We start from the raw sequence: 25,572 nt of genomic DNA on the forward strand, positions 1-25,572 counted from the left end.
CGGCCCATAGAAACAGTCGCTAATGAGGCATCTACGTATATATATCTATGAGTAGAACAGCATACGCAGTTTACGTTCAGTAGATACTCTCCAAAATGGCCCTATGATGACGCAGAAGAGACGAATTGTTAAATAAAGTCGTTATTTTTGTTTTCTTTGCATACAAAAAGTATTCTCGTCGCTTCATAAAATTCGGATTAAATTTTCATAAAATGCAGATGGAGTATTTTGACTATGTCTTTCATACTTTTCTGGGCCTTGACAGTGTTATTTACTTGGCAGTCAATGGGACAGTCACAAGCCTCCCGGTTTTCATCCAAAATATCTTAAATTGTGTTCCGAAGACGAACTAAGCTTTTACGGGTTTGGAACGACATGGGGATAAGTGATTAATGACAAAATTTTCATTTTGGGGTGGAGTAACCCTTTAAATACCCATTCAGAGTTGGAGATCAGATTTTTTTTCCCAAAGAGATTAAGTTGATTTATTGTCTGGCAGGCTCAAGTCAATGTAGACTCTCATTTAACTGCTTCTCTGTCAAATCATAGTTATTTTAAAGCCACTTCAACAAGACATGGCTTTTTGGACTCTTTTAAGTGTTATTCTATTCCCTTTCAGTCAGTCACTCTCGACGTCACGTCGGATGACCGACGAATTGGGATCTCGCTTAGAGGGACCAATCTACTTCGAGTGTAAACTAAACGAGCCAATACACATTGGCATGCGATTATTGCATCCAGCTGCTGCTGATCACAGCGTGAGTATAAGTAGGCAGCAGATGCAGCGCATATTCAGCTTTTCGCTTCGGAGCCGAGCGGTTCTATCGTTCTGCTCCTGACCTTCCTACAGTAGTGAGAAAAACTACAGTCAAGCACGCTCTTCGGTGGGCTCTCGTGCTGGTGGACGGCGCTTCAGCGGCGGTGGTTTTCCCGTGTCGAGTGGGTTGCACACAACAGGCTGCACTACCCCTGTGTGTGTTGCAGACGGCCATCTCCCCTGTGCGCTTCAGCACACTAAAAGAGCAATTTCCATTCTAAAAGAGCTTCACGGGTGGAACGTCTTTTTGAAGACGCGTCTTTTTAAAGATGTCTTACCACCCGTGTGTTTCTGGGTGCGGTCGTTACCTGGCGCCGGGTGATGGTCACGATCGCTGCCTCACGTGCCTGGGCATCTAGCACGCTGAGGTGGCGTTTGTGGATGAGTCATCTTCTCATTGCGGGAAGATGATCATCTCGGAGTCGAGACGTCACGTCCCGTCGCCACAGCTGCTGTACCACCGCTGAGCTGCCGGGTCACCGGCTCGGCTCCTCAGCGAAAACCTGAATATGCGCTGCATCTGCTGCTTACTTATACTCACGCTGTGATCAGCAGCAGCTGGATGCAATAATCGCATGCCAATGTGCATTGGCTCGTTTAGTTTACACTCGAAGTAGATTGGTCCCTCTAAGCGAGATCCCAATTCGTCGGTCATCCGACGTGACGTCTCCGTTCCCTCCTTCAGGGAACGAGGGTTACATACGTAACCGAGACGTTTTGTGTCATGACTGGTTTTACTGTGAGAAAACCCATGTGTTCAGAAAAACACTGCTCCTGGGAGACATATTACAGCCATTTCTTGAAATTCCTTAAACCCTTCTGATCTTTCATTTTTAGTGGGCTATGTTTTTCATTTGTGACTTTTTTTCTCTTCTGCATACATCTTTGTTTTCCTAGAACATATTATCATATTTAGTTGGAGTTTTTGTAACCTTTTGTGACCTACAGTATCTGAATCTATATTCTTTGTTTTTGTATTCATAATTTCAATAAATGGGTCATCTATCAGAGGTGTAGTTTATATATTTGGCTTCTTAATTTGAGATGTAGTGCCTTTGGGACTGATTTATGACTGAACTGATTGTCCAGGGCAATTTGTTTAAATTTGTTTAATTTTTAAACTACATCATATGCCAGATCAAATACATTGTAATTTATTTATTTTTTATTAAGCAAGGATGCATTAAATTGATTTAAAGTGACAGTAAAGACATTTTTTGTTTGTTTGTTTGTTTTTTACTTTCTATTCATCAAAGAATCCTGAAAGAAATTTATCAGATTAATTTAGCACGACTGTTTTCCTTGTCAATGATAATGAAATGTTTCTTGGGCCCGAAATCAGCATATTAGAATGATTTCTGAAGGATTATGTGAAATTGAGAACTGGAGTAATGGCTGATGAAAATGTAGCTTTGCCATCACAGGAATATATTACAATTTTAAATGTATTCAACTAAAAAACAGTTTTTTAATTGCAATTATATTTCACAATATTACTATTTTACTGTATTTATGATCAAATAAATGCAGCCTTGGTGAGCATGAGAGACTATCTTACCAACCCCAAACTTTTAAGCTATAGTATTAATATGGCTAGAAAGGTTGAGGAAAAAGCTTTATTCTCAGAATTATGGTATCAACCAACACATAGATAAAACGTGTTCATTTTGTCATCATTGTCCTGTTTGCTATGATGTCACTGTGTTTAGTGGTCCTATTTGTAATGGCAGCATCTGGACAGTTGGGGGCAGCAGGCAGGTATGAGCCACTGGCAAAGAGATGCAATCTGGAAATAATTTTCACAGATTGGAGCTACATGCTGAAAAAAAAATGAATGCCTCACACTTCCTGCTTTATCACAGCATGATTTCACAGAAGTGTCTTTTGACCACAATTTTTAGGTCTTTAGGTCTAATGTGTTTGAAAGAAATTATGAATGCAAATATAAATTAATTGGAATTGTTTCAATGCTGAAAGAATGCTATAAGCAACTCTAATGCTAAATTGAGAGAATATTATTTGCTTTTACTTTTTATACTTTATTGTTCACCCCAGAATTTATAGACTTTGTCAGATAAGAACAAAAACAGCCAAAACGCCTTAGAAAAAGAATCAATAGATGATAAAAAGTTATTATTGTAAATCGCATTTTTGATGAAGTAGATAATTCTTCAGTGTAGTAGCATGTAGTGATTCACATGACAGTGATCATATTCCACATGAATTATTTTACATATATTTTGACAGTATTTTGAGAGGTTGATTCAACTTTGCAAAATTCAAAATGAGCCAAGGCAAAATGACCTACATCTTGAACAGTTCTTTACATGGCTGTTACATGCGCTTAGAGTTTGTATGTGGTTATATCAGCAGAATAGCCATAGAAACCAATGAAATCCAGAGCAGCCATATTTCTTTTAACCTGAATGCAGTGACAATCACGTCCTTCCAGCCCTGCCCTTCCATTCAGTGGCCTTTGGTTTTTCCAGTGGCTTTGTTTGTGCAGGGGAAATGAGGAGGAAATATGAGTGTGTATCATTTGCAAAAGATGAATGAACTCTATGCTTGCTGCTGGGCTGTGGCGTGCCTGATGTGGATCGGAGCCCTCCCTGGACTTGACTCTGATTTGTTTCCTCTAATATATTACTGAATGTAATATACTGGGTTAGTGGTTTGACTAGGGTTATGGAACATACGTTTGGGCCAGAGTTGCTTTGCCAACTCTGAAGCGTTCAGTTGCAGCTGACTTCCTGACAGATTCTGCTCGCTTCTTGGCCAGAAATTCCCCTCCTTAATGTTTGGATGTTTTTCATCATATTCTGCAACACTTTCTTCCGTAATTCTTTCATTCTAGCTGTCTGCTGTCACTGACATGCTCCACCAGCTGCCAGAAATTAACATGAGAGAGTGGAATGCAGCTTTTGCAAGCGCTGGCACAGTCCATTTGAATTGGAGTGACATAACATGTTTGAGTGCTCTCAGACCTCTGATTTCCTCCATAGTAACTCCACAATCACTTCATGGACATTTTCTAGCTTAGGAAACATGCCACACGCGTACACACACACCCAAAGCCTACACATGTACTAACACAAACTAAGGAGAGTGCATTTTTGAACATAAAACACTGGGTCTGGCTCTTCCTGCGCATCAGAGGATGTAATCTATAACAGGTGGTTGGGCCTGTTCTCCAGAGACACAGTAAGAGGCTGAATAAGTACATTTCAAAATTAGAATCTGATCAAAATTCACTTCCACTTTGGCAGGCCTGCTTAAGCCTATGCAGAACCATTTCTGCTTTTGTGGTTAAAGGCAGAGAAGACCCTAAAGAGGAAGTTGACCCAATGCCTACAAAAACGGTTTAGATTTTCTGCTCTTTCTCCAGTTAAACAAAGAGTAAATGCTTCCTAAACCGTATTATTGTTCATTATATACACTACTATTCAAAGGTTTGTGGTCAGTAGGATTTCTTTTTGAAAGAAATTATACTTTTATTCATCAAGGATGCATAAAATTAATTAAAAGTGCGAGTGGAGTCATTTGGAGTCATTAAGGTTACAAAAGATTTCTATTTCAAATAAATGGTGTCCTTTTAAACTTTCTACTCCTTAAAGAATCCTAAAAAAATGTGTCAGTGTTACCACAAAAATATCAAGCACTGTTTGCACTTTTATGTTTTCAGAATTGATAATAATAAGTATTGTTTCCTGAGCAGCAAATAGGCATGTTAGGAAGATTTCTGAACGATCATGTAACACTGAAAACTGGAGTAATGGCTGTTGAAAATTCAGCTTTACCATCACAGGAAAAATTACATTTTAAAACATATTAGAAAACAGTCATTTTACATTTTAATAATATTACTATTTTTACTATGTTTTTTATCAAATAAATTGTTCAGCATAAGAGACTTCTTTCAAAGACATTATGAAATCTTACCGGCCCTAAACTTTTGAACTACAGTAGTGTACATCTATGTGCTCTTTCCCTGCTGTGAAAGTGGGACATATTTCTTTTTAGGTGTTTGTTTGTTTATTGATTGATTGATTGATTTTCTTCATAATTCCTTGCAGCTCTTTAATTTTACAGTCACACTCCCTCCAGGCTATGGAGTGCAAAGTTTGCATTCCCCTTCCATGTGCTGAATGACCACATTTAACCTCTTTATATGAGATTAAAGCTGTAAATCATAACTCCTGATTCACTTAACTGCAGTTTATGGGCCACTAATAAATGCATTTATGCAAAGTGCATCTTGATATTTAAGGATGACAAAGGCAATACTGATGCCTGCATATAGGAGTCATTGACTCAGTTGCCCGTTCTGTTACTGTCAATGAGTGATGGTGTGCCCACACCCTTTCCTATTGTGTGCTTTTACTTCCTGTCCGTGTGCAGGTCTATCATGGCGCACCAAACTTAGCAAGCCTTTGTGCCTATAAGTGATTACATCATTGTGCTGAAATAGGGCATTTTTGCATCTAACCTCTGTGTGGCCGGCAGTTACACTCGTGCGGATCTTTTCCATGGCCCAGATCCCCTGACAGCCTTGAAACTCTGCTGATGTTGAGAAACATGATTCTTAATTTCTAATGAAATTAAAGCTCTATTTTTGGCAGTCTCTCTCTCTCTCATGTGGTAATCAGTCTCCCTGGCTGCGTTATTTGATGGGGTCTGGCTGTGCGAGATAGGTAGCATGCTGATTATTTCCCTTTTTTCCAGTTACCTTTAAAGAGCTGTTGTTAATCAGCAGATATGATAAAAGGCATGACAGGATGCATCGTTAAACTTAAAATGGCGCTTCTTTTGTTCCCTGACACCAAACATAAATATCCAAGCTTTTCGTTTGGCTAGCAATTACCTTGAGCTCCTCCCGTGCTCAGAATGCAATAAATGTGTCAAGTTACATCATCCTCCTCTTGGTTGGAGATTCTCTTTTTGTCTCTCATCGAGTGGCTGTCTGGGTCTGCTGCTTTCAAGTCTGGTGTGATGTAATCCCTTGTTCTGACTCCTGACAGAAAGGCATGCTTATTTCCCCTGCACTGTCTGGGTGTTGTGGGCTAAATGGATACTTAGTGCTCCTCTCTCCACAGCTCTCTCAAAGGCACTCAGGACTGGAGACCAAACAATAGAGGGATAGGGTTTTTTTTGTCTTTCTTCGTCACTCTCTCTCTTTATAATTGGGTCGCTTAACCCTGTCAAAGTAGCGCTCCATCTGTTGTTGACACTTGGTGCGGTACCTTTGTTCTGTGAGTCACCTTTTGACGCATCAGACTGATTTGACAGATCATGTCCATTTTGAATGAAAATAATGGTGTGTAGTGCTAAGAAAAATGTATTTACCATTGGTGAATAAGCAGTTCATTTAGATTAGTATGTCAGAATAGGAGTGCCACTTAAAAATAAACGAAGAAATCATTTATCAGTGTATTAAAAAATTAAGTAGACAATTTTTTAAATAAATGACATAAAGTGACATTTAAAACAGACTATTTACTTTTATTCATATTTAAAAGTAGTTATTAAATAGTTACTTGTGTGCAATAAATGCAATAAATAATGCATCTGTAAACATAAAATATATGTAAAAACATATAACAAATTTATTTTTCTTTATGTGTTTACCTTTATGTTAATGTGGTGGACATCATGTATCAAAAGTGCATGTCTTGAAATCCAGTCATAAGTTCATTGATTGCTCCCATGTGTGAAATGTTCAATGACAGATTAATTCAATGTAACTTTTTTTGTTGTTGTTAAAAGGATAAAAACAGCAAATGAATAAGAAAAGCAGCTGGGCAATGCAATTATTATTTAATTAACATTTTAAACATGAATTTATATGAATGTCTACAGTGGAGATCAAAATTAGAGAACAACCTACAATTTCCTAAATTTCAAGGTCACTGCTTAGTCCTATTAAAACCTATCCTAACAGGAGTAGAAGGGCAGTTTTTTAAGCATATTTCATAAATTAATCTGAAGCACAGTATAAAAAACTTAAATGAGAAATTTGAAAAAGAACTGTGATCAAAATTAGAGAATTACAGATACCTCCGTTATTGGTGTTAATCATCTAGTTCTAATTTTCTTAATTATATGACAAACCCTATTTAACTGGCAGCATTCCTCTAATTTTCACTGAGATTGCAAGATGGTAGGCTGCTCTAAGGTGACTGAAACCCTGCAACAGCAGGTTGTCCAGATGAAGGCCAAATGGATGACCCTTTCAGCTACTGCACAAGAAGTTTGTCATTCCAAATCTGTGATTTCCTGAATATTGCAGCTTTACAATGACACTGATTCATTCAAGTCCCCCAAAAAGGTTGGTTGTCTACGTAAGACCAATGCAGGAGAAGGCAGGATAATGCAGAGAATCTCAGTGGGGAATTGGTTCTACACTGCACCTGGAATTTCTTGCCAGTTCAGTGCTGAACAGGGTAAGGATCTGTCTCGGCACGTTTAAGAGAAGTCGGACTGAAAGTGCACTCTGCAGTGACGAAGCCACTCATCAGCAGAAAGAATCAAAAGGCTAGACTAACCTTTGCTGAGGAGCATGATGTGTGGACAGAGGAGAGCGGGTCCAAAGTTCACTTCAGTGGTGCAAACAAGTTTAATTTATTTGGGTCTGAAGGGAAACATTTTGTTCAGCGTCAAACTTGGGAAAGACTGAACCCCGAGTGGGTAAAAAGTCAGTGAAAGGTGGAGGAGGAAGTGTCATGGTTTGGGGGATGTTTTCTGCAGCAGGAGTTGGGCCTCTTAAATAGATACATGGCAGGGTGAATGCATATGTTTATCAGAACCTTCTTCAGCAACATGTGGTGCCTTCCCTGCAAGCATCTCCGAATCAGCCTGCAATTTTCATGCAGGATAATGCTCCCCGTCACACTGCAAAATGGGTAAAGCAGTTCCTTGAAGCTAAGAGCAATGAAATAATGAAATAGCCGGCCCAGAGTCCTGATCTAAACCCGATTTTTAATCTCTGGAAAATCCTTGGCGACAAAGTTATGACTAAGAAACTCACCACAGTTACTAAACTATGGAAGAGACTGGAAGAAGAGTGGACCAAGATCACACCAGCGCAGTGTGAGAAACTAGTGATCTCCTGCGGCCCCAGATGTGCTGAAGTCATTCAAAGCAAGGGCCTCTACGCTTCCTACTCATTTCTGACAGCTGTAACCCTCCAAAATTTTAGTTGTAATCTTCTATCATGCTACTGTGGTTACTGTTCTCTAATTTTGGTCACTGTGTTTTCCACAAAATGTTTTTTGTTGAAATTCTCTGTTTATTTTGTAAAACATGTTAGTAGAACAGAGGCATACAACAGCTAATATTCCTTAAAAAAAATTTTCAACATAGAGTGGAAGTCAATGGTAACTAAAACTGTTTGGTTACCAACAAATTCATTCTTTAATGTTCTTCAGAATAAAGTTGTGACAATAGGAACAATTGATGTATGTTTGTTGTAGTGGGGGCCCGAGAGGGGGAACACACCCGGGGTTAATGACATATGAAAATGTGTGTAGGGGCCAGTGTTGGGCAGTAACGCATTACTTAGTAACGTGTTATTGTAATTTGATTACTTTTTTAGTAACAGAGTAATTTAACGCGTTATAATTTTCAAAATAGTAATTAGAGTAGTTACAAGCCGAGGTCTCTATACGTTACTGCCGCGTTACATTGCTGACAGAATGCAGTGTTTTATAATCTGGAGATTGTAAAAAGGATGTAGCACACGCACTGTCGAGTCAAGTGCCAGTGGATTAGAGACCTGCTCTCCCGCGAGACCCGACGCAACAGAGTGCGGCGCGGGACAACACATGATAGGCGAGTGCAGAGACTCGTGTGTGTGCGGGATGCGGGAGACTAAAATAATTAACGGGACTCCCGCAAAATAGAAATATATAACATAAAATATCTAAAACAAATAAATTGTTATTCGTCTATTGCACAAAAGCTACATGAACTAATATAAAATATAAACGATTAATATGCATAGTTTCTATTTAAGCTATAACACGTGTTTGCAGCGTTGAGCAATGCAGTGCTGAAACCTGCGTGCTCACGAATCCTAGTAATTTGATTACATTTTCAGAGTAACTTGCCCAACACTGGTAGGGGTTCACAAGTTTATTAAAGGAAAGTCAAGTTAGTCTCAGATGTCTGTCTTTATTGAATAGAAAATACACATAAAACAAAAGTAAGTCATACAGGTTTGGAATGGCATTTGCATTGAGAGTAAAGAGTTAGCATTTTTGAGTAAACATCCCTTTAATTAAATAAATAATTTTATAGTCGACATGAAAGAGAAGTTGTGATTGTCTTTTCTTTCCTTATTGTGACATATATTCGAGTGAAACAGTTTCTCAGACAAGAAAAACGTATGGTGGGATTTAATTTGGTCCATCAGGAATTGATTGGATTGTTGGATCGTTGTTGTTTGCTATTGCTGTGATCTCAAGTGAGTGACAGGTTGTCTAAGACACACATCACCAGAGAAGAGAAGAGAAGAGAAGAGATGCCATTGCAAGAGGGAGGGGAAGTTATTTTTATTAAAGATTACGAGGGCACATGATTTTTTAAAACGTTAAGTATGTGCACAGATAAATCATTTAGAACAAACACAGCAATATTCCATAAAAAATAGGAACTGTCAATTTTGTTTTCATGGTGACTTTAAATATATTTTTTAAGTCAAAGCTTAATTATTGATTTATTTACCTTTTTTAGTTAATTAACTGATTCTTTTTTTTCAAGTGAATCTGCAACTGTAGAGAACAGAACTTGCTTTAGGATGTCAACCATAACATGCCTCATACACATTTGTTACAGAAACATGCTTTTTTTTTTTGCATGCATTTCAATGTGTCTTTATACAAACCCTATTCAGGAAATTGTGCATAAAAAGAGGAAGATGTAAGGTGCGCCAATCTAAAATTAGAGTCACACCCAGAAAAGAAGATACCATAGTCAAGCATGTGAGAAATTGAGCCCAAACCTCAGAGTTGTGAGTGTAAAATACTCTGCTGCATGAAGAGGCTTGAGATAATCTCACCCCTGGTGTGCCAAGAGCGAATGCCATTTTTGGGTAGTGCCATGATCTGTATTTGGATTAGAACAGAAGATGAATGAGCAGTGAATTGCTCTCTAAATTAAGAGGAATTTGTGATGCAGAGAAAGAGCTTCTTTTGACAAGGCCGGGAAAGGCTCTGGCTAAGTTGTGCTCCTAATAGCAGTTCTCTTGCCAAGCCATCTTAAAACTGAAATGATCTTTTAAAGTAATGGCGGTTTTTACACATTTGCATGTCAGTTCTCTGCTTCGTCTGTTTCATCATGCACTCCTGATTTAACTTCAGCTATACTGCATGACTACATGACTGCATCCAACTGTCTGCCCTTATAAAATAGAGCCTGTCCTGTGAGATTCGTTTTTTTTTTTTTTTTCATTTAAATATAGGAAGAATTTGTTTTACATTGATTAGTCATACATTTGAGGAAGCACATAATACCACATTCTAATAATGTTTTTGTAAAAACTGTATGTACACTCTTCTCCAAGACCCACCTTAAAATTACTTGCTGACCAATCCTACCTTAGCAACTGTTGTCAACTGCCATTTTGTCAAACAGCCTTTTGTTCTTTTTTAATGTAAGTCTAAGAAAGCTCTGTGTCTTAGTTTTAAACACTGTTTTTCAGAAATTATCCAAAATTATCATTTTGTCATCAGATCTGTTATGGACAGTACCTTGATTTCAGCAACCCAGGCTCACTGGAAAAACATGCCACTACCTACAATTTTGCTCCAAAACTCCAAAAATCAATACATTTAATTTATTGCAATAAAACGGTAACAACTTTTTTCCTTTTTACACAAATTATGATTACGGGGCAGCTTTAATATGACCTAATTGGTAACAACTTTTTTCCTTTTTACACAAATTATGATTACGGGGCAGCTTTAATATGACCTAATTGGTAACAACTTTTTTCCTTTTTACACAAATTATGATTACGGGGCAGCTTTAATATGACCTAATTGGTAACAACTTTTTTCCTTTTTACACAAATTATGATTACGGGGCAGCTTTAATATGACCTTAAAACATTACCATAGTGCATGATTTGTAAACTAATACATTTTGATGTTTTCATCACATAACCAGCTCCTTATGTAATTGCGCTTTTATTGTAGTAAACTTGCTCACCTGGTACAGCATTGCACTTGCATTGTGGAGCACTCAGGTACGAGTCTCGTGAAATGCAAGTCATGATAAAAGAGCTCAAAGACTTGCTAAGCTAAAATTGCATTCAAATGTTTTTTTTCTTTCTTTTTTTTTAAACTCTGTTGGATAGATTTAGGTGGTAATTTATTTTCAAAACCGATAGAGCATAGAGCACTTTTTCACATTTCCAAACTGACACAATATGTACAACAAGCAACTTTTAACAAAAGTTGCCAGATTCACATTCATTTGTTTCTGATAAAACTGAACACACATTTAGTGCCACTCCCTTGACATTTCACTTTGAAAGTGTCGCAAAACATGCAAGAAGCAACGTAAAATAATTTTTCAGCAATGTCACCACAGGCACGTTTTTCCAATAAGGCTGGAAAGAATTTTAGATAGTTTTAAAAAATGTTGTATTACATCCAGAAAGCTGAGTTGTAGCACTCCTGAAGTAATTTACTATAATTTAGATAACCAAATTGATTGCATTGCCACAGTAGAGCAGCTTTTATTTGCTCTTTGAATGAGTCTGGAGTTAGAAATGGGATGTATTGATTTCCTATACCACATCATTGAAAGTCCACTGCAGCGCCAGACACACTATACACATTTATGATGAAGACTTTTAGCATTGTCCATTAGTTAAAAACAGGCTTTTACGCTGTAACATGGATTTCAGCTTGCCATGTTGGGGCAAAATATTCTGTAAAAGAAATAGGTCACCTTTGACCTACTGCTTAAAATAACCTGTGGCTTGACGTCAACGCTGAAGCCCTCAGGTAGCTGCCCTAAATGTCACTGTTTAGTTCCAAATTACACTTGAGCTATCTATGAAACAAACCGCTCGGGCATGCTGGCAATCACCTTATTTATCCAGCAGATATTTCAGCTGACTTTAGAGCAGTTTCGTCTTTGTTTACCTGGCTATACAAGAAAGTGTACATTATTGCCCTGTTTGCAGGGAAACCGAAAAAAGTCCCTCCAGCAAAAAACGTTAATAAACATCCCTGAAAACCTGTGCTGCTTTAAAGTGGCCTGCAGCTGTGGAGGCACATCCGTCTCTCTAGTGGCCAGGGCTCCGACTCCGGATATAAAGAGCTGAGAAGTTTTCATTTATAGCATCGGCCAAAGACTGCGGTTTATGGATGATCTGTAGTTGGCTCACAGAATCCTCTGTGTTATGGGCCAGTGCTGTAGGAGAAAACCTGGATGTGTGTTATAGTGAGGGCCATTATCTCTCATGTGTAGATAAGCTTCTTTAGTACATGGAGAACATTCTGAAGAACATCTTGTTGCAGATGAATTACAGCACAAAGTTTGGTTCTTTGCACATTTAATCACATTTGGCAGACATCTGAAAAGACTGAGCATGTGTTAAAGACTTTGGCACATTCAAAACCAAAAGTGCCATCATTTGAAGTTGGTTTTCTTTTCAGGCTAAGACTTGAAGGGCAAAACCTCATCCACAGGATCAGCATTCAAGTGAATCCAGTCTACATGGAGGCCTTTTTATGAGTCACCTTTAATGAAATCACATGGCAAATAAGAGTGGTGATTTATCAGTGTTTGGATACTAAATGTTTTCAGACAACTTGGAGGCATATATAATGCTGCTGGCCTTTACTTCTTTAATTGCATACATGAGATAAAGTGCTTTCGCATCCAGGTGGTTTGGCAGCGCTCGCTTCAACTTGCCTTGGCGCTGGGTGCACACATCTCATTGGCTTTTTTTTTTTTCAAGTGACTTGAATATAACCTGGCTCTCGTGAGCAGTTGGAAAAGCAATTCAGGACTCTTCTCTCCCAACATGCTGTACATCATCCCAATCACATGTCATTTGAGCAAATGTGTGTTGAAACGTGGTTCAGTAGAAGCTACGGCTAATGATGGACCTCTCGCTCCCGTGCAAAGCTTCTTTGAATCTGAATGGTGTCAGTCCCCCTCCACTTCACCCAGACTAATAAATACTTCTTTTTGTTGGACACAGTTCACCAACAAGTGCATTAAAAGTTAGCTAAACAACATTCGACTCCCTTTTTTTTCTCTCTCTCTCTTCCTTTTCATTTTCGGGAAGCTTTCCAGAACCTCTCAGGCAAATATTAAATCAACCTTTAAAGGGCTGAGAGATCATAAATTGGGAAATGGTTCAGCTCTCTTGTGCACTCTGTGTAGCTTTCCAGTATGCTGTGCTGCTGTGTGGCGTCCCAGAGGGTAGCAGCAAAGGCCAGCCCTTCCAGGGAACAATGATGAATGCTTGGGAGTTGGTGCGCTTGCAACAATGTTGCCTCAAACAATGCCAATGTGAAAAAAATGACCACCCAAATTCTAAAATAAACTTGTTTTGAATTTCACTGAATGCTGGATGTGGTTTCATTCAGTATTTAAGCTTGAATCAACCTAGTATGTCATTTATTATATGGACAAATCCACGTTGCTGCTTATTCTCAAAGAAAAAATGAAGATTCTCATTTTGTGAATGCTGCTCTACTGAATGGTACTAAATACAGTTAATGTAATGACACAAAAAAGAAAGTCATATAGGTTTGGAACAACATGAGGGTGAGTTAAAAGAATACTCCACTGAAAAATGACAATTCTGTCATCATTTACTGACCCCATGCTGTCCCAGATGTACATGACTTTCTTTCTTCAGATGAACACAAATGAAGATTTTTAGAAAAATAATTCATCTCTGTGAGTCCCTATAATGCCAGTGTATGGGACCTCTGAAGTTGATGCTTCAAAAACCACACAAGGTAAACATGGCGGTAATCCATATACAACCCCAGTGGATGAATCAATGTTTTCTGATGCAAATCGATAGGGGTGTGTGAGAATGCACGCATGACAAATGGCTGAAAGCAATGGTTTATATTTTTTCTTTTATAGTATTTATTTTTATAGTATTTTTCTCACACACCTATTGTTCTGCTTCAGAAGACATTGCTTCATCAACTGGGGTTGTATGGGTTGCTGTTGTGTTTGTTTTGCGTGGTTATTGAAGCCTCAGTTTTGAGAGACCTATCCACTTGCAATTTATGGACTCACAGAGATGGATTATTTTTTCTATAAATCCACAGAAGAAACAAAGTCATTCGCATCTGGGATTGCTTGAGGGAGAGTAAATGATAATATAATTTTCATTGATGCACTGTACCTTTAAAACCACTGTAGAATAAACCCTCATTTTTCACAGTGGTATCTTTTGTAATCACTTCTCCTGCGCTGAGCATCAAAGAAGCCTAACTCTACATGACCATGGGACAGTCATACCTCTTAAAATGGAATTAAATCACATCCCCTGACACCCTATACTGATGTCTCCAATTAGGCCAATCATTGACAAGGAAAAAATAACTTGATCCCCAAGACCCATTCCTTTAGGGAAAATTCACACGTATTCCACAACCACTGCTGGAACAGTCCTGGCTGACTTTGTGTGCTTAGAAATGACACATTAGTAGCCAAAATATGCACTTTGTTTTGTGAGAAAAATGTCCTTGTATCGTAATTCATCACCTTCTCCCGTTTACCCCTCATTGAGTGCCTGTGAACCAGAGGGGCTGTTGCAAAATAACTCTGGATTTATATTTTCAAGCCAAGCAGCATTTATGTGTAACCAGCCCAGCAAATGACATGCAGCTCTGCAAGAAATCACAACCCAAAATGTTTACATCCAAATAGCACTTTTCATCAGACTCATTGTTATGTTACCTATTGCTAATTATATCCACACAAACTCATTTACTTTACATACTTGATCCAAAGTATGTATATTTAATTTTACACTTTGATTTTGCAATTACATTTGTCTTGCATTGTCCACCATCTTGGATTGATTTTTTATTTTTTGTACTGAGCATTTTGCAGTTGCCTTCTCCATGAAGGATATATTCAGTGCTACTTTAGACTTTGGCAAAAACAAGGTATCTTAGAAGGAAGAATTATCATGCAGCCTATCTTTTGGAAGAGTACTGTACCTTAAACGTTTTAAAATGCTTCCTCCATAGAAAGCTCACTAGGTTTTGGAACAGAGTCGATGTGCCAATAAGAATGCATTCATGTATATATTTAAAATATGTTTCTGTGTTCTCATCGCTGTAAACATTCTGCATTCATCCTGAAAGATGAAAGGATTGTCATGTATACACTGAACACATTTGTATGTGGACAAGGTTGAATACCTTTTCAAGTTCAGATACTCTCTCTGGAAACCACAGCATTACTGTCCATGAGTAATTTGAGATCCATTGTGTGTGTGTGTGTGTGTGTGTGTGTGTGTGTGTGTGTGTGTGTGTGCGCGTCTTTCTTTCTTTCTTTCTTTCTTTGTGTATGTTTGTGTTTAGATGTAATGCAGATGTGCATAACTACCTGGGCTTGAGCCAGACTCACTCCTACATGTTCCCTTGGGTCCTTACTTTTCTAATCACCCCGTAGCTCAGTAATTCTCCACCCCCTTATGCGAACACACACACTTACACACATACACGTGCTTCTGAGAGGAAGCTTTAGAAGGAAGCCTCATATCTCATGCTTTAGCATGAGACCACCAGACCTTTGGTACTGTGCACACAACTTCTGCATTCAAGTTTTAGATTTTTTGCTAGTTTTTTGTGATTTTCTGTTGGATAAGAGATCAAAACTGCCACATTTTTGCTGTCTTCTTATTCATGTGTAATTAAATGAAATGTTTGATGTCTTAACATTGTCCCGACATGATATGTTGCCGTTTTTGAGTTAAAAGTTGGTCAGTGACTAGACAAATGTAAGTTCAGTCACTTTGCATATTGTAAAACTCACAGTATTGATTAAGAATCGCTCTGTCAACAAGCTGAGTTTCATGAACGTTTCACCCACTCCCACAACAAAGATCCAGGGGCCGCAAGTGCAGGGTTCAACACATGCCCCCGAGCCGCCAACTGGAAAATGTTAACCTTCTTGTCCCAGAGCTGCACGCACACACACTCACAGATACTAATGTAGTCATTCTCACAGCCAAACACGTGTCAATGACTAGCCTCGGGATCCTGCCGTAGAGCTGCAGACAGTTTGCTTTTTCAGGTTAGACGAGCAAGATGCTCACAGTCAGGTGATAGCTAATTTGCAAGCAGCTTATAATGCTTTGGTATTTACTTAGAGTAACTGGAAATCCAGGTTTTGTCTCTTAGTGTGCTTTCAAATGTGCTGCATATGTGTGACCTGAATTTAAAAGCAGGTGGTGGTTAGCGTTGCCCTATTTTCCTTTTTTCGTTTTATCTACACTACTCTTGAAAAGTTTGGGGTCAGTAAGATTTTTTTTAAAGAAATTAATACTTTTATTAGATTTTTTAATTTTTTTAATAAATGCTGCTCTTTTGAACTGTCTATTCATCAAAGAATCCTGAAAAAATATCACAAAATATTAAGCACTACAACTGTTTTCAACATTTAATTTCTGAAGGATCATGTAGCACTGAAGACTGGATTAATGGCTGCTGCAAATTCAGCTTTGCCATTACAGGAATAAATTTAATTTTAAAATAGAATAAAATACAAAATGGTTATTTTAAATTTTAATAATATTTCACAATATTGCTGTTTTTACTGTATTTGCTATAAATTAATACAGCCTTGGTGAGTATAAGTGATTTATTTGAAAAACATTTTAAAATATCTTACCAACCCCAAACTTTTGAACGTCAGTGTGTTTACATGCATAGTAGAAAAATGTGCTTAAAGTGATACTTTACCTGAAAATTTGGTTGTGAGTTCTGAAAACTGATCATTCTCAAATGTATCATAATCTTTTACTCATCCACATGTTATTACAAACTTGCATGGCTTTGAGTCCCTTTTTTGGTGAACTATCTCTTTAAATTTTTAGAACTTTGTGTGAACAGATCCTAGTTAGGATACAACACAAATGCTACAAACTATATTCATTTAATAATTAGATTACCATTTAAAGATGCCTTTTGTTAATTCAGATTTGACAAATGAAGTCAATCTCTATTGGAATTTTTTATTTAATAATGCTGTGTTAAATCTTTCTAGTATTATGGAAGTCACCATATTTTACTTAAATATGCACAATATATTGGTACCATATTGTTTTGCAGCACTATCACTTTTTTACTTGTAAGGGCTGATATTGGATATTTAAATTCATGTATTTGCCATCATCTGATGCTCCCTAAAAGCTAATCTTCAGAAACACTGAAATGTAAAATAAAGAACAGTTAAACATAAAAGCAAATCTCAAAATAAGTATTCATTTTTCATGTTGTAATGATGCCTTTTTAAATGGCTGATTATTAGTATTTGTATATTTAATTATATATTATATAATATTTTAGACAAAATAGTATAACATATTAATATCAGTCATTTATCAGCCCATACATGAAAGTAATTAGTGCATCAACTAGAATTTTAATGCAAGTACTTTAAGTTCCTAGCTGGCAATATAGTTACACAGAAATGTACTTTAAATGCAGCTTAACTTTGGTTAATTTATTCATATCGGTAGTATTTGACTTGCTCCTGATAGCTGTTGTATGAACAGGACAGTTTCAGAATCACATCTGTCAGTAAATAGAGTTGCCAAACACTGACTTTGTGAATGTAGCCTGTGTGAGGTTGGCCCTGCACATACAGCATATCAGAAGCCCCTCCGCTCTGCCCTGCTTACACAGATTGGAGATTTATAACCTCCAGACAGATGTAAAGCAGACTCTAAAGTGTTGACAAGTGTCTAAAGAGGAAGAGGACATAAGGTGCATGTGTGCGTGTGTGCGTGTGGCCCTGCAAGTGAATGTGCTTTCATGCAAGGTATGTCTCATGTTGAGGCTATGCAGGGCTTACAGAGCCCTAAGAGTTTTTTTTTCTACTTCAGGATATTGAAAGTTTGACTGTTTGGGTAGATTTCTGTTCACGTGGATTTGTTAGTCTTTCGACCGGAGGATGTGTCGGGGAAAGAGGCTAAAGATCACAGATGTGTGTAATGAAATCAAATCCCTCTGGTCTAAACTAAGAGGAAATTTTTACTGAAGGACTCGCTAGTGCTCTCATTGCACATTAGTGCCATTACTTATCATTAAGCATCAAGCCATCAGAGTGAGCGGACAAAGGATATCCATGTTTTATAAAGAAGTGGAAAATGTAAAACTCACTGAAGTAATAAAGCATAGATTGTCTCTCCATAGGCTGGGGACGACTGGGAGAGGAAAAGGGGGGTAAATATTCAAGCCGGTGAACATCATTTGTGCAAGTGGATGTATAATTCAGCATGTTATTTCAAAACTAGCTAAAGCAAACTTTCAAAGAATGAGGCTTAATTAAAGGAAAGCCACACACCAGTAGAACAGTAGAATTATTTCGTAAGAAGCATTTCAAATATTGTTCGTTGCCCTTAAAAATACTTTCTCTAAATTAGTGTAAAAATATATTGTTGGCAAAAAATGTCTTTTAAATTTGAAATTTAAAAATCTTTTTTTTCTCATGCTTTGAACACTGGAGAACACAAAGTTTTAGAAGATTGAAAAGTTTACAGAAGTTTTGAAATTCTGACTGATACGGTAATCCGATACGATAACACAATAATGTTTCGTGATCAATAGTTATATGTATTAAGCATATTAAATGTATGTACTGTTAATTACTATTTTGACTAAATTAAAACTAAAACTCTAAACAAAAAAAGTTGTTTTAAATGCTACAAGTGATTTTTGCATCACAGCTTTATAATGTACAGTATGAAAAAGATTCATGTTATTCAATATTCATTCAAGAATAACTGTGAGTGTTAGATTACAGCAATAAGGGAATCTAAATCGAAAAATAGAAGAAATAAGCATGAACAATTAAATATGTAACATTGGCTGAAATAGTATGGATATATTATACATTCTTAAACTATTTTAGATTCTTGGATTTCTTGGACAGTAATCAAATGTAAGCATTTTTTTTTACATTGACAATGTGAATAAAGAACAGATTGTTTGGCTTCCACTGAATGTCAGTCATTAAAGCAAAAATGGTATAAAGATATAAAAAATACTGTAATTCATACATATTTTCAGTGTAACTTTTCACTTGTTACATTGAGTATATTATTTGTAATGAAAAAATAAATAAATACTGTGTCTATAAAATATTATCATTTTAACCAGAGACGAAAGCAGTTTGTTGATTCTTTGCTTTGATCTTTCTCTCAGTTCAGTCGGTTTGTGAGCTCTGAGCATGTGATTGAGCTGAAATCTAGAAGACCCACAGTACAAACCTGTCAGAGGTAATTGCGCTGCCAACCTGAGCAGGCAGGAAGAGGGTGGGGGTAATGTAGGCCAGTATCCACTTTACACCATGACTCAGAGCTTTACTTACCATAGCAGCCAGAAAATACATAGCCTGTACTTTTCTATTTTTGAAAGCACAGCTCTAAAAACATCTCAGTAGTTGTAGCTAAGCTGAAGTCATCGAGACCACCAACTAGGTGGTCTCGTTTTACTTGAAATAGAAGTCATGATTCATTAATGTGCATCTGCACTCATTGTCCAGCTCTAGTGAAAGTGATTTCTGACAACTTAAATGGGTAAAAAGCGTTCTCATATCTGTATTAGATAACCCTTCCCGTGTCAAGATCTTTTATGCCGATTAACAAGGGTGTGTTCTGTAACCAGATACCATTACCTTGAGGAAAAAAAGAAGGTAATGGATTCTTTTGAATCCAAGGTCTTGGATTCTCTTTTTATGGATTCAGCTGACAGGGTTTGCATTATCTCTGGGGTTTCCATGCTCAGATGCCGCAGCAGATTGTCTCTGTACCAAGAGGCACATTTACATGCTCCTTATCTCCCCCAGATGTTCTTCAATGACACAGACAGTGATAAAAAGGGACATGTCCGGGGACAGTCACGTGAATGTTTCACCTCTATTGTCGTATTCCATTATCATTAGTTGGTTGCTTCCTAATCGAACTAACAGTTGGTGAAGCGTTTCTTGTGACGAAATTGCAGCAGCGGTTGACAATGTTATGGGGGTTTGCGTAGCATCACTGTCATTCACCGAACAACACAACCAGAAAGCAAACAAGGATTTTCACATGATTTTTTTTTTTTAATGTAAATACAGTACTCTCTAGGCGGACATGTTTGACCGTTGCGTTTGCGCCTCATGTTATTTGCAGCATCATGCATATGACATGATGTTCTAAAAGTTAAAATAAGTTCAACTTTTAAAAAGCGCATCTCAAGATCTTGTTTTTTCCCCATAAATAAAAATATAAATATATATAAAAATATGATGTTGTTTACTTTTTTTTATTTTTAATTTAAAAAAAAAAAAAAAAATTTTTTTTTAATTTTAATATTAATAAAATTTATTTCTAGATTTAGTTTTTTTTTTATTGCTGTTTAATATATAGTTAGGGCACTTTAAGTAATTTAAAAACCCTGAAGTGTCATAAAAAACTATCAAAAATAGTTTTAAATATATTTATTATTGAAATTATCTAATCATTTTGGCTTTTTTTCCCTCCAAATATTTTTTAAACACTAAAAGGATTGTTAATGGAACCATTAGGGAACCGGAATCAATAAGAAGAATCGAAACCAGAATCGTTCAGTTATTTACTGTACGATTCCCATCTCTGCAAAGGCTTTTTTTTAAATAAAGGACAAGCCATTCAATATGTCTCACCTGAGCTTCCCGTTTCAATAGGAATTACATTAAAACGGGAAGGGAAACTGCCCTCACCAACTGATTTATAGGGTCTTTAAATAGTATACAGATTTGCTGGGGCCACGGAGGGGGCAGAGCTTGTTGACACTGACACTGCCCTTCGGAACTGAATCACACATGTGTGAAGGGAAAATGATGAGTTTGCATTCTGTTCATCACTTTTCACCAAACATCTGCTCAGATAGACTAATGTTGATCAGGTCTCTCTGTCAATTGTCCGTGAAAACGCTTTCTTCCTTACTGGAAACGGGTGTCTTTGAGTAGAAATATGCATTTGATTCCACAAGGGCTGACCTTTGACCTTCACTACACTTAGTACCTGTGGGCCCTAAATAACTAAAGCAGGCCTCAGTGTGACTGCTTGTTTCCAATAAATAACAGATGTTCCAGACAGGAAACAAGGACAGCATTTTTTGAAAAAAGAGTTCCACATGCTGAAGCGAGTCCATCCACCTCGTTCTCGTTAAAGTGTCAGTCACCGTCCATTTTAACCTCCGCACGGCTCATCTCATCTGCAGAAGGGACTTGTTGGTTGTGTTTTATAGGCTCTACGCATCACCCTAACATCTCTCTCCGTGCTCTTGTCACACTAACCTAGGTGTGTTATCAGACCTGTGTGAGTTGACGGCACAGTGTTTCTCTCATTTGATCTGTGCGATGTGAATGCTACAGGCCTGTTCTTCACAGGCAGCAGTGCTGGCGGCTGTCTGAAGTGAATAGAGAGATGAACTAACCAAGGCCCAGAGGCTTCATCCTGTGCTTCTGTGTTTGTGTGTCTCTGTGCAGTGATGGGGGAGAATCAGAGGAGGATGTTGGAGGCTGTCAGCTACTCTTCCCGCTACGCACTTGGACTCTTCTACAAAGCCGACACACGAATCGACATCCTTTGGGCGGCCAAGTACGTCTCCAGTAATCCCTGCATTCGCTTCATCGCCATAGATGATAAAAAGCGCAATTTAGGTCAGTGTCTTCATATTTTCCTCCTCGGCTTCATCCTGTGCTTCTGTATTTGTGTGTCTCTGTGCAGTGATGGGGGAGAATCAGAGGAGGATGTTGGAGGCTGTCAGCTACTCTTCCCGCTACGCACTTGGACTCTTCTACAAAGCCGACACACGAATCGACATCCTTTGGGCGGCCAAGTACGTCTCCAGTAATCCCTGCATTCGCTTCATCGCCATAGATGATAAAAAGCGCAATTTAGGTCAGTGTCTTCATATTTTCCTCCTCTCATCTCCAACTCCCGCTATGACATGTTTCATTCTGTTTCTCTACAATTTCTGTTTCTTTCACTGTTTCATGTATCAGGATCTTTTTTCACACTGCACACAAATCTGATTCAGTTTTTAAATCCAATGTTTTTCAAATCCAAACTGATGCCGATTGACTTTTACACATGGCCATGGTCATAAATGGTTTCAGACAATGACAGCAATGGCATAGTTTAGACGGTGACAGTTTGCATTTTTATTTGGTTTTGTTTTTTATTTTTTGGTTGACAGCCCGAAAGACATTTATGACACCCTTCCCTTCCATTCCACACTGTTCCTGCCATTGTCTGTCCTTTCTTTGAATTACTTCACTGTCTAATTGAGTTTGTCTGCCTTGAGGTGCCTTAAAAGGGTTGTCTTAAAATTATGCTAAATTTTCATACGTGTATTCACGCAAATGTCTACACGTATGATAATGTGTGCATAATTTTGTGTTCATGTGTGGACATGCATGTTATGTAAGAAATAAAAGATGACAGACTGTTGAATAATTGAAAACCACATGTACATGTGTTTATCTTAAGGTATTTTTAGGCTTTTCTCAGACACATTTTTGTGTGAATTTCCTTACTCTCTGATTACTTGTTAGCCAGGTTAAATCAACCTTACTTACTCAAAAGCGTCAATTATTCTGTTCCAGAGGCCGTTCCAAACATTAGACGGCTAAATTATGCCTTTTAAGGTACCTTGTTCTGGCTAGAGCAGCATCACATTTATCCTTCACAGAAGAGATCATCTCAGACCGCAATATGATGATTTTTTCCCCTAGATGATAGATGGAGTCCAGGGAATTGCTGGTTGTATTTATTTAGCACTGGAAAGTATTGACAATAACTATTGAACAATTTTCTCAAAACACTGTTAATGTGCATAATGACTTCACCCTAGCCTGTAAGATTGAGTCTTGTGCATTTTTTACCAAAGAATTGTCTTGCCCTTTCTCTTTCTGTTTGCTCTGTTTTTTCAAACACCGAACTTCAAAGTCTTCAGTGCCACTTTGTTCATTCTTGAAGTGAACTTTTGCCTGTTTGGTGATTAGATTCACTGTTTTGGACTGCCACCTTGAACCACGTCTGGTGTGCAATATCTGCGAGATGGTCTAGCTGCAGTGTGACGTGGCACTGTCCTTCTCATCCGGTATGCAAACCCCTTTAGAAGGTAGCCAACGTCGACAGCAGACTGTGAGGCAGCTCACTAGATTTGGAAACATAGCTCATGTGTATTCTAGGTGTGTGTGTCTTGTGTGTGTATATGATTTGTGACTGAAATAGCTTTTGCTTTTGAAGAATTTAGATGTGATTGTGTTTGCGAGTTTTTCCTCGCCAAGTCTGTCAGTTCATGACCGTGTATCTGCAGGAGCTCAGTGGAAATAGTCTTGTGAAAACAGCCTCTGCACCTGTCACCTTTCATCCACTCCAGTGTTTCCGAGGGCAACATCATAATTAGGGGAGATGTTAAATTTTGCATTCTGCTGCACTGCTCTTTTAGGCCGTCACGCTCCTTCCAGCCTCCTCAGCCTTCACGCAGCCATGCTTTAATCCTCACTTTCATTTCAGTAATGTGTTTTGCTTGTAGTTCCAGTAAAGTAGGTCTGAGTCTGATCTCACAGAGCAACCCAAGCTCTCTTTGAAAACTTTTTGGCAGGCCGCTAATGATAAGCTATTACTGTGTTCCTAAACGTCTGGCGAAAAAAACCATTTGTGCCGTTCAGTAAATATGGAATGAGCTAGATGAGGGTTGGGTGATGGTTTCCCAAAAACAGAACTGGTTCATAATTGATGTGAATTGGATTACATGTGAAGTCTGAAACTTTCATTCCAAAATGTCAAAGAAAAATAGCTATTCGGAGAAGATTCTTTTTTGAATGGGCGTTTAAGTTATACAGTAATTAGGAACATAGAACGTCTGTCATTTCTTGTACTCATTTCATGTACTGGACCATAATACTAATGTGTCTGGATGTGGGCGTTACAGATGTTAATGTTCTCTGGGTGTGATTAATTGTCTAATTAAAACATTATGTATGTAATTAAAGGAGGAAATTGGAGGAATAGTTCACTCAATAATGAAAATTCTGTTATTTTATTTTCTGTTCAGTGTAAGACATAAAATGTCATTCAGGTTTAGAATTACAGAATATAAGTGTGAGTAAATTGTGTGGGTGTGTTGAAGAATCTTTTAACATAAAAAAATGGCACTTCATTAATTTGTAGATGTGATTTATTCAGTCAGACATGATAAATTCATTCCACGAGCGAAGGGATTACCAAGTTAGTATTTGGATGATGTTCTTGACATGTCAGCCCTCATAAGGTGACCCACTCCATGTAATATAAAATACAGCTTTTATTAATCTACTGATTGTGGAGTGTTCAACTCGTTGACTGTATTTCATGAACATATTTATCAAAAGTACCATTAATTTCTGTATGGATAAAAAGTTTGAATGAGAAAAAATGACTGACTCCACTTTTAATAAATATGTAATGCATTTTTTATGTTATTTTCTGACAGGCAAAAAAAAAAACTGTTTCCTTTTTACCCTGTGAACTTTGTGACAAGCACTTCCCCCACCAAGAAATAAGTGACTCAACCAGCGGGCACAATGCCAGCCCTCTACCCACGCTCCATGACCTCGCTCTCGTGCACAGTCACATTCTGGCACATGCACTCACAAATAAACACTCAAACCTTTTTGTAAAGGAAACTCTCTCTCTCTCATCCTCTGCTTCTCCTTTTCCCCTCCTCTCTGCCTGGTGCTGTGCCAAACACGTATAGTCTGACTGCTCTGTAAACGGAAAATGACCATGCCTCTGTGTTTCAGCCCAGTACTGATATTCATACTGGTCAGCCAAAGTCAACCTTGACTGGTTAGAACAATAATTTCAGCTCTTATCACTTTGGATGCTAAGCTCTTTTTACAAAAACAACACTCCATAATTGTGAGGTTAATCCTTCCATTGATAAATTTGGCTGATTTAAAATGAAATGAGAAAGTTATGTGGAGCTCTCTTTTGGGTTTAGCTGAAATGCTTGTAAACTCTAAACATAAGCAAGTGAATACACTAGAAAAAAATTACTTCCTCTTTCCCTCACTTGAACCATGCCAGCTTTGGAGCTAATATCTGAAACCTTTTCCTGCATCCTCAGACAGCATGTTCTTATTGTGCTTGATTTCATATTTTGTATTTAAAGGGGTCATATGATGCTGCTAAAAAGAACATTATTTTGTGTATTTGGTGTAATGAAATGTGTTTATGCGGTTTAAAGTTAAAAAAACACATTATTTTCCACATACTGTACATTATTGTTTCTCCTCTATGCCCCGCCTTTTTGAAACGCGTCGATTTTTACAAAACTAATCGGTCTGAAAAGTAATATGACCCATTTAATTAGTTGTAAGAAATAACATTCACAAAAAATAGGCCATTAAGCCATTTAAATGCAAAAACCTAATTAAATTAATTAATAATTAATGCGATTTCACTTTTTTAACATTAGTTGTTTAATGTTGCTGTTTGAGCATAAACAATATCTGCA

General features: G+C 37.7%; 1 protein-coding gene across 1 annotated transcript in view; it reads left to right on the forward strand.

Moving 5' to 3' along the window:
• LOC107758426 (renalase, FAD-dependent amine oxidase) overlaps positions 1-25,572 on the forward strand; it is a gene marked incomplete at its 3' end in the record, with an annotated part of 38,881 nt that overhangs the window by 10,840 nt on the left and 2,469 nt on the right. The window contains exon 5 of the mRNA XM_016576145.1: positions 21,551-21,724. Coding sequence (XP_016431631.1) covers positions 21,551-21,724 — 174 coding nt within the window. The remainder of the gene's footprint in view (positions 1-21,550; positions 21,725-25,572) is intronic.

The sequence above is a fragment of the Sinocyclocheilus rhinocerous genome, unplaced genomic scaffold, assembly GCF_001515625.1.
Source record: "Sinocyclocheilus rhinocerous isolate Xijiao unplaced genomic scaffold, SAMN03320098_v1.1 scaffold1676, whole genome shotgun sequence".
Classification (NCBI taxonomy): Eukaryota; Metazoa; Chordata; class Actinopteri; order Cypriniformes; family Cyprinidae; genus Sinocyclocheilus; species Sinocyclocheilus rhinocerous.